The sequence below is a fragment of the Sparus aurata genome, chromosome 13 (genome assembly GCF_900880675.1).
Source record: "Sparus aurata chromosome 13, fSpaAur1.1, whole genome shotgun sequence".
NCBI lineage: Eukaryota > Metazoa > Chordata > Actinopteri > Spariformes > Sparidae > Sparus > Sparus aurata.
In genome coordinates, this window is record NC_044199.1 from 1935370 (window position 1) to 1945442 (window position 10073).

The 10073-nt window shown below is 43.8% G+C and overlaps 1 protein-coding gene across 1 annotated transcript; it reads right to left on the minus strand.

Moving 5' to 3' along the window:
• Positions 1–1557: 1557 nt before the first annotated feature.
• grxcr2 (glutaredoxin and cysteine rich domain containing 2) lies at positions 1558–9583 on the minus strand. Its single transcript, XM_030437245.1, has 5 exons — positions 9112–9583; positions 8580–8763; positions 7054–7163; positions 5205–5432; positions 1558–2696 (listed from the first exon to the last, which is right to left on the minus strand). Exons 1-5 carry the CDS (start codon positions 9166–9168, stop codon positions 2523–2525), a joined length of 753 nt encoding a protein of 250 aa, XP_030293105.1. The 5' UTR covers positions 9169–9583; the 3' UTR covers positions 1558–2522.
• Positions 9584–10073: the final 490 nt, after the last annotated feature.

Here is a 10073-nt window from a genome sequence, read left to right on the forward strand (position 1 = left end):
GGTATAAGGGCCGGGATGGTGGGCTGTAATGGTCTGGGGTGCTTGTTGTGCCGTGACTCTGGGCCACCGACAGCTCAGAGGATGTGGTCAGTGCTTTCTACTGCGAACGCTGATTCTGATTGATCATCTCTGCCTTGGAGCATAAGGATTGTGGTGGAAAATGCCATTTCAGCAGCCAGCGTAAAACATCCAGTGGCTCAGTGCCGTTCAGGAGGCAGATGAGAAAGGCTTTGTTTCTTTATAGTTTCCAGAACGCAAACAGTCAAACGCACAAACACATTCTGCGTCGCTATCTAGTGTTTAACCCTCCCGGGGGGAATTTATGTCAGCTTGTAAATGATTCCATGTAATCTGGATGTTGATGCCGCCACACACAAAATGCACGACTGCATGAAGGTGATTCAGAGCCGAAAACAGCCGCATGAAAAGTATTTAAATTATAATCATCTGCTATCGAGGCGATATTTTTTAATTTTATCTCTCCTAATCTGTTAATTAATCCCCAAATGGCACAATATAAAGCATCGTGCTTGGCTGCAGTTGATTTGAAGTGTAATGACGAGGATGTAATGACTGGGAACTATAACTCGTGCCGCATTCGTCTTTATTGTTATTGTTTCATTTCGTTTTCAAGCTGAGAACACAAACAGATCGCTCACCCGCCGAGAAAACTTCAGCGAACACTTTGACGAATGACTTTCACACATTGGCAGTCGCAAAAGTTTCCCTTTCGAGTTATGATGCAGCTCCGCCTGCAGGACACATTTAGATGTATCCAGATTACAGCCATGAGCATGTTTGATATGATGCTGACAGCGCTGATGGATCTGAGGCTCAGTGAACGACTCCTCGACTGATGAACCGCAGGACAAACAGAAGATGACTGTCACGATGAGCTTCTCTGTTCTTATAGATTGGAGCTGCTGCTTTCAATCATAACATTTGTTGTTGTGGACATTTTGGGTTGATATTGATGTTATATGATAATCATTAACAACCCAATGTTAAATAAACTAAACTCAGTAGAGTTCATACCTCCACCAAAGCCTGACAGTCTGTTTCACACCGAATCCAATATCAAACTCCACAGCCCAGAACCCAGAACCACCTTAACCAGAATTTAAACTCACCAGATCCGCGATCTGCATCCAATTATAGACACCATCCACCTTAAAACCCCAGATTCTATCAATCAAGATCCATGAGAAATAACAAAAATGTCTAAAAATGGCCTTCCCCCATGATAAAGGTGCAATAAGTATAGCGGGCAGCATATGAGCAGAGTAACAGCTAACTGCTGCTTACTGTAGCTGCAATTAGCTAGTTAGCTCAGTTAGCAGTGCACCTAGCGGTCAGGACGAGCCGCTGTGAGCTGGTTAGCATGCTTAAACCTGAATAGATATCTCTGCAACACAATACAAAGATGTCACAATATAGAAAATCTTATTACTTCACATTCAATCTAACAGGACCTGATGAAGGTCCCTGTTGGAGGTAATGAAGCACAAGTTAGACTTTCAGTCATCAGTTATTTGACACAAAAAAAGAGGAGCCGCATTGAAAATGTCGTTTTTTTTTATTACCTTCATATAACAAAACTGTGGATAAAGCTTTGAACAGGTTGGCAATCACCTGAGAATGAAACTACTAATTAAAAACAACATCATCATCAATCATGTAACGTCCTGAGCAGGTCAGTTATGTCTTTATCATCTCTAACTCTTTCACAATAAAGTAATAATATATGTATTTTTGACTTAATTTTCAATAACTTGTCTTTTCTTTAAAACAACAATAGCTTTCATAAAGCTAACCACGGCCTCTGTGTCAAAGGCTTTTTCATTGTTGGGCTGAGCGTTCTTTATTAGCAGATCAAATCAGATTTCTGTTATTAGAACGTATGAAACTGTCTCTTTCTGACTCCTTCACTCCGTCCTCTCACTCTCTCTTTCCATCTCAAACTCTGCCTCACTCTGTTTGGAAGAAAAAAAAAATGAAAGCATCAATTACCCGCGTACTGTACATCACGCCGGGATATAAAAGGCTTCATTCTCTGTGGTGAACAAAGAGTGGAGATAGGAAACAGGGCAGCCTTCCCAGTAGATGAAATAAAAGGCAAAATGTTTGCATCGTTTTAATTAAAATGATAAGTCCGTCGTAAGAGCCGGTTTTATCAGGAAGGAGCGGCGCGGATGCAAAATAATGTGACAACAAAAAAATGATTATGTGTTTGTGTTATCTCAAGACATGTTCACTGCACACAGTAATTGTATTTTATGAATTTGTGCCCACTGCACAGCCACTATTCCCCTTTCCAATGATGGCTTATGTTTCCTAGCAGTGCTCTGTAACACCCCACCAAGAACATTTTGGATTAGAGCAATATTGCGTCCGAGACAATCCTGACAAACCGATAGCACATCAGGCAAACACTCGCACACAGCTACACACACACAGCTACACACTCTCATTCACTCGCTCACTCCCCCTCTCTGCCAGACATGGGAGTCAGCCAAACAGCGCTATTTGCTGGAGCAGGACTGGCACTTCTCCAGACCATGGGGGTAGCAGGCCTGGCAACGCAGATCACTGATGGACTCATTGAAGCGGTTCGCCAGCATGGACAGCTTGCTACCGTGACACAGAGAGCAGGGAGCGCAGCCCGAACCGCCACAATGCTGACAGCTGTCGGCCTCCTGGAGAAAGACGAAACACATTAGAGGAGAGGAGGAGGAGGAGCAGAAGGAGGAGGTGAAGGAGAGGATCAGGTAGAGTCGGGTAAAGGGGGAAAAAAGGGGAAAATGCGTAAGAAAGACTGGAAGGGCAAGTTTGGAAAACAAGGCTGATATCAGGTCAGCAGCGTCTTAACAGCTGTTGGATCTTATGTGTGAGAATCTGTGAGATGTCATTTTAACTTGCAGCACCTTCAGCCAGTTCATTAACAGCACACATCAGTGATCTACTTTAGCTGGCATGACTAAACAACCCTCACGACACAGAAGATTTATTTTCCGTGTTATTTATAATCAGGAGCCTTTGGTAAGGAGCTGTGTTGCAGGATAACGTTCAGCCAGACGGTCATTTTTACAGCCAGCTGGTCATTACTGCTAAATTTACAGTAACGAGCAGCTGCCTGTAGATTATCTACAGGACGAGGGTGGATAGTAACGGAGGCTGTGCGATGAGGTAATGTTGGAATCTGTATAAACAACTCGGAGCCGTTAAAATGTTCATATGCAAACTGTCTCAATATCATTTTGTGTTTCTTTCTCTGTTATCATCATCTTTTAACTATGAACTGGTGTCGCCACCTTAAACTGCAGTTCACTGTTTAACACTCCATGTTTGTCTGAAGAGAAACACTCAGTCCTGCTGTGTGTTGAGCTCAGTTAAGTGTTAGCTCCATTAGCCGTAAGCTATTAGCTCTATTAGCCGTAAGATATTAGCTCTATTAGCCGTAAGCTATTAGCTCTATTAGCTGTAAGCTATTAGCTCTATTAGCCGTAAGCTATTAGCTCTATTAGCTCTATTAGCCGTAAGCTATTAGCTCTATTAGCTGTTCGTGCTGTAGCATGCAGCCGAGCGCCCAGGAAGAGCGGCAGGATTTATTTTGGAAGTGGCCAAACGGTGGAATTACAACATCCCATGATGCACTGGGGCCCAAAAAGATGTTTTCCCATAAGCTGACATTGTGAATGAAACAGCTGTAAAACAGTGTGGATACAAAGTTCTGAACCCACAACATGATGCCGCACATTTAAAACTGTTTTATTCACATGCAAGTTAGCCGACCACTAAACCGGAAGTTAGCCAGCATGGACGCTATACATGCCTCACAACGTGGAACATGTGGATCATTTCATGCTCAGGAAGTCCAGCTTTTTTGGCTTTGTGCACGACTGGGCAGCTTTCACGGGAATGAATGGGGCGTGCAGCTAAGTAGCCCTCCTCCTGACGACTTCAACACAGATATTGTTCACGGAACATTATCAAGGAAAAAATAGCGTGCGTCCTGCTTGGAAAGTGAGTTTGCTGCGGCTTTATTTTTTTTTGCAAAATAGCCACCAAGTCATAGTAATTATAGTAACAGCATGAGAAGTCACGTTCCATTGTAGTCAGCACTAGTTTCGGTTTGTCATTTTATAAGCGATACGAACACTTTCGTGGCTACCCAGGAAAAATCAGTGGCAGCTGAAATGTCTAACATACGGCCGGTGAAGTGTTTCAGCCCTCAATAACTTTCACAGGGTTCTCAAAAAACACAGTTGTGTTTCAGTATGGTCCATAATTGACTTACTGCATCACTGCAGCTGTTTGATGATTTTTTAAACAGCAAGGAGCCACAGAAGTCAATCTGGCCCAGGTTCATAAGACAAATCTGCACACAAGCCTTGAATGTCGATGCTTCAACTTAGTGCATCAAAACCTGCATCAGTTTAAGCTGCACAGTTAGCTGCAGAGTGGTGCAACGGCTGCACAATTTGTGCACATATATGGAGGATAAATCTAATTGTGTGTTGCAGTAGAAAATGTACTACCTTGGAGACTGGGCAACAAAGGCGAAGATGATAAAGGAAAGAAAGTAACAAATAGGAGTGAGATTGCCAAATAATGGAAAAACAAAAGCTGAGAATGAACTTTTTTTTTTTCCAGGAGGCAGAGAAAATGAGAAAATAACGAGAGAGGTGAGAAAAGAATGGAGGGAGTGAGAGAAAGAGAACAGTAATCAGCCGAGGAGGTGAGAGGGAGGGGATAATAGCGAGCTGAGTATCCTTGCAGGCTGGCAAGTGGCAGGCAAATGCTGCAAGGGCAGAGTAAAACTGTGGACTCATCAGTATCTGTTCACAGTTGACAGATAACACGAGGACAATGGTATGGTAGGTGTTACATGGGGAGGGGGCAACGGGGAGAGGAAGGGAAAGAGGCGCGAATAAGGTGGCAGTTACATGGGAGCAGAGGAGATTGCGGGACGAGAGTAAACACCCCTCTGTGAACACTTACAAATTACAATAATATGGCTGCACAGGCCATCCTGCAGTTATCCCCTCAGAAGGAAAGATAAAGAAGAGAAACGGTGGCTGGAGACATATGCAGAGAAAGAGAGACGGGGGAGGACGTGCAGAGAGTGAGTGAGGCAGGAAACAGAAAACAGGGTGATAAAACTCGACCGCACCGCTGAGAATAATTTGGCCAGGGATCATTACCTTGGACTCTGTGTCGCTGATCCGCTTCTCCTCCTTCTTCTCCTCCCCGTCTTGTGTGAGAGCTTTCGCCCTCCTCCTGCTCCCCCTCTCCTTAGCCTTTGGGTATCCCTCCAAGTCCACAGGAGGCAACGTGTGGTGCCGCAGCGTTTCAGGCTTCCTCGCCGGTGCTCGGATGATGCGCAGGTTGCTGGTGTAGATGATTATTTTGCCAAAGTCCAACACTGAGGACTGAAGGAGAGAAAATGTCAGTTAATAAGAACAACACCTGGTACTTCTTAACAATGAGTATTATTCTCGGACTAGATGATTATTGCCCTATATCTTGGAACACACAGAGAGCGTGCCCACATTTAGCCGTCGGCTTGGGTGGGTGAGAAGAGGTTTTCTAGTGGAATGCAGCCAGAGAGTCACATCCCTCCTGAAAAACACAACATGCTTTGTATCTGTGTTCTGGTCCACTGAAGATTCTGGTGATGGAGAGCCGGAAGCAATAGAACTTCCTCTTTTAGCCCAGATATCAAAACCCGACATCGCAGATGCTGAAGAACAATAGAGCCAGAATGTAAAAGCAAAATGATTTAAGTTCTTCTGTCAACACCGTAATCTTCAGCTTCCCCCGGCCTTTAGTGGCACACATCATTTTTTTTTTCAGCTCACGATCTTGTACCTTCATCCTTTAACTTAAGAACTAGATGTTTTCTAACGCATTGTGTTTTTTCTTCCCTGGGAGTTGGTGATCTGTATCTGTAAGAACTTTCTCTCAGTGAATCTGTCTGATAATAAAACTGAGAACGAAAGCGCTGAAGTCATGCAGTGAGGAACTCATTAGACCTTGTACAGTAGGGATGCTCCTCCAGGAACACCCGCGCCATCCTTTTAATAATGCCTTAAAAATCCAAATTGCTGTTTTTGTGCAGATAAATGTGATAAATACTGGCCTTGGTCACCAGGCCGAGCGTGCCTTTGTACAGTGGATAAAAGAAATGAAGTGACACTGAGCCAGCAGGAGCTGTAGCTGACCTCCCTCTCAGCCTGCTGCACTAATGAAGCCGCTGCCACAGCGTCTCGGTACCAGCGGCTTCATCCTGTCAGACGAACTGTTCTGTTGCTGTTATTGTTCCACTTGAATTGGTGTGCAATTTCCGCTGAACAGCGTGCATTTGATTCTTCAATTAACCAAAGACTCTTCCCATTTTCTATTTCAAGTCTTGATTGCTTGTTCTGTTCTAAAGATTTATGAATTATTAAATCACTTTGCATTGGCTGGTAATTGTGTTCGTCGTGTTTATTTTGGTGCGTCAGTTTGTTTTCAGCATGTGTAGACGAGCGACGCTCTGCGGGGTACGACAAACACAATAACAACTCTTCCAAGGAGCTGTGATACTGTACTTTCTTATTATTATTTGCTTTATGTAAGTATATTTAAAAAGACGCTGCACAATGATCGTGCTCCAAAATTAGTAATTTACGATTCAAAAGGTGTCAGCTGCACAAAAAACTTAATTTTAAGGTGTTAAATGGCTTTTTTCTGTAGGTGTTGTTTGAAATAGCAGGTATCACATCCATAAATAAATACTTGTGCCTACACAAGAACAGTACTACAGTACAGTTATACATAAACTGAGATGCACTAAATAAAGTGTTACCATGATGGACATTCATCAGAATCTTTTATTTTGGATTCCAGTTCATTTGAGATGCACTTGAGGATCAATTAAGACAATTAGGACAATTCTTAGTGCTTGACATTCAGACAGACGAAAACTGACACTGCGAGGGCGAAATCTAATCAAAGCTGATCTTGATTAATATCAAAATTTAGCCAGAATCAAAACTATCAAGCACTTACTGTGGCATCTCCCTCTGCACCCTCAGCCTGGCCTGCAGCAGGCTGGTAGCTGCCCATTCCTCTGTATACGTTTATTCTCTGGGCAATGAGCCCTGTTGGAGGATAGACGCCTGGAAACAGAGTGAAACATGTTGACAGGATAGAATGGGAACTTAAAGGTTAGAGACTCAAGTCCTGGTTTCAATCATAAATTGCACGTATTTTCTAGATGCTTGTCAGGATTTCTGCAAGTCATGGTGGACGACGATGACCAATCATAAGTTATCAGACCCAAGTTAGGAGGTGTTAGCCAGAGTAGCAACCAGTACGTCTAGTTACTGGCTGCAGCAAGGAAACATTACCTCCCTGTCAAACAGCTAATTGTTCATTTTTACACTCAGGTTAAAGGTCCAGTTTGTAAAATACTGTTTAGTCTCATTCCCAACTTGTCAAACACCGGCGCTTTGAGTCGGTGCCCACAGCGTCGGTATGTACAGACGACCTTGAAAATGCAGATCTTGTAGTTGACGAGTTGCTAATGAAACAATTAGTGAGCTTCTGCAGATGCTAATAGATGTATTTTGTTACCTGTGGGCAGATCGAGCCAAGCTAGCCGTTTTTTTTCCTGTTTCCAGACTTCATTTTACTCTAAACTGTGAGACTGCTGACAGTAGCTTCAATGCTACAGTACAGATTGATAATGTTCTTGCATATAACCTAAATGAATAGCTGACTGTAATAGCACTGGCTCTTATTTTAGCCTGACTGCTAGCCGCTGATCCTGACAACATATTACAACTCACTGTGTTGGTGTTTCTCCTGGAACTTCATCATAATGTTCCAGGAAACTGATCAGTTAACCTCCTGGATGTCGTTATCATCAGTGTTGTTCCAGGGTCATAATTTCAGTTGGAAAAAATGACAAGATTTGCATGTAAAGTAACTTGTTATGGCTGAATCAGTTGAGCGAGCAATTTCAGTCAGGAGAGCAGTGTTTGCATATTCTCACACTGTTCAACCATTATTTTACATTTCTTTTCTGCCGCTGTTTGATTTGGTTTAGGTAACAAAACTACTTGGTTAGGTTAAGGAAAACATGGTTTGCCCTTGTTAAAATGGTAAAGTCCCGCGTGCATCTTTTTCCGATCTTTACCGTCGCTTTAAAAATAACTGGAAATAAATGATTACATAAACAGAACACGCCACACCTCTAGCTGATGTGTGGGCTGTTGAGCATGTCATTCTGATGTCCGCCATCATCATTACTATGATTACTGTAACGCTTCGTATCGTAGATGATTTTCGGGCATTTTTCATTTCAACACACACACACACACACACACACACTGTACACGACCTCTCAGTCATACATGAGCATTATTACCATGACAGCGAAAACATGCTCATGTAATTTCACGGGAACCACTCAGCTGTGCAGGCTGGAGTACAGTTTAATATGCTGTTGGTTTCCCTGGTTACTAGCTTCCATACTGTCCTGACTATAAGCACAAAGTGGTCGAGTATGATACACAGTTATAAAAACCCACCCTGCTGGTCCCCGTGAGCCTCCTCAAACCCACAGAGCTGCTCCACCTCCAGGTGACTGGGGGGAATCTTGCGGTGAACGAAGCTGTGAGGGTATTTCTCCTCTGGACTCTCCAGCTCCTGACCGTCCTCGTACACGTGCTTCAGAACCCGACCGCTGTAGGACGACGCCAGCTTGAACCTCACCTGTGGTTGTTTTGGTTGAAGGTGACATGCCGAGGAGGTGAGCTGGTTTGTTAACTACTGCAGTGACTCATACGTTCAGCTTATGAGCAACGAAAGGAGATTTATGAGTCGAAATGTTTGGGTTTATGCATTTCAACGTACAAGTTAACTTCCTGTTTCCCTCTCTCAGTTTGCAGTTTGACAGCATGAGATTCAAACACCAGACTCACTTGGTTGCATGTTACAGTATCAAGCAATATGTCACTGATATAAAGCATAAAAATCATTTAAACAGAGAGATCGGCAGTGACCTTAATATGTGTCTTACTCGACACAGTACATCTATAAAAGCACTTCAGAACAACTCACCTTTCTGGGCTTGGTGCCTTCATAGCGTTGATTCAGTTTTCTCTGGAGCTCCTCCATGGTGGCCGATCGAGGAGCGGACGCTGAGAGACGGTCAGTCCGTCCAAAAAGCTCCTTACTGAAATGACATCAGCTGGACGCCGTGGTGCCTGGTGTGATGAAAGAAAGCAAAGGATGGATGGATGGATGAGAGAAATGGATTGATAAACAGCTTGATGGAAGCACAGGGAGGGTGAGAGCCCAGCTGAAGAGCCGTGTGTTGGAGTGGGTGGTGGACCAGATAAAGATAGAGATAAAGCTCTCTGTGTGCGTCCTGCCTCCTCAGTTCGCCTGCACCTGCTGTTTTAAGGGACCACCTTTCTAGTTCGCCGCGCTGAATTATTCACAGCGAGATCGTGTGTACAAAAGCGTGGTTGGGAAACCAGAAGCTCCGTCATCAAATAATTATGACGACCAGAATAGAAGGTAGTTGGAGCCTGAGTGGAGCACTCTCTGTGTGTGTGTGTGTGTGTGTGTGTGTGTTTGCATGTGTGTGTGTGTGTGTGTGTGTGTGTGTTTGCATGTGTGTGTGTGTGAAAGTTGTTTGATAGTTGTAGGACCGCCTGTCATTGGACGGGAGCCGAGTGCATCAGTGTTCATACAGTACAATATGACATTTGCTGTCTGAAAACCTTCGCCTGTATCAGAATATCTGTTATCACTGAGACCGTGTGGCCCGTTTGGGTTGCGTGCTCGTTCTTAGCTGAGCACTCGACTCCAGTCGTACTTCATGACTCAGTGGAGGCTGAGTCGGTCTCTTTGAAAGTCTGATCTGAAGTGCGCCTGTCATAGTATCTCAGGTATGTCGAAGTTTTTCATTCACCTGAGAACGACTGAGAAGTTTTTCTCCAGCAGACAAAAGCTCAGGGACCTCGTCTGGAAACCCGAGAAGATTCAAAGACAAATCAAACCGTCAAATCAGAAAG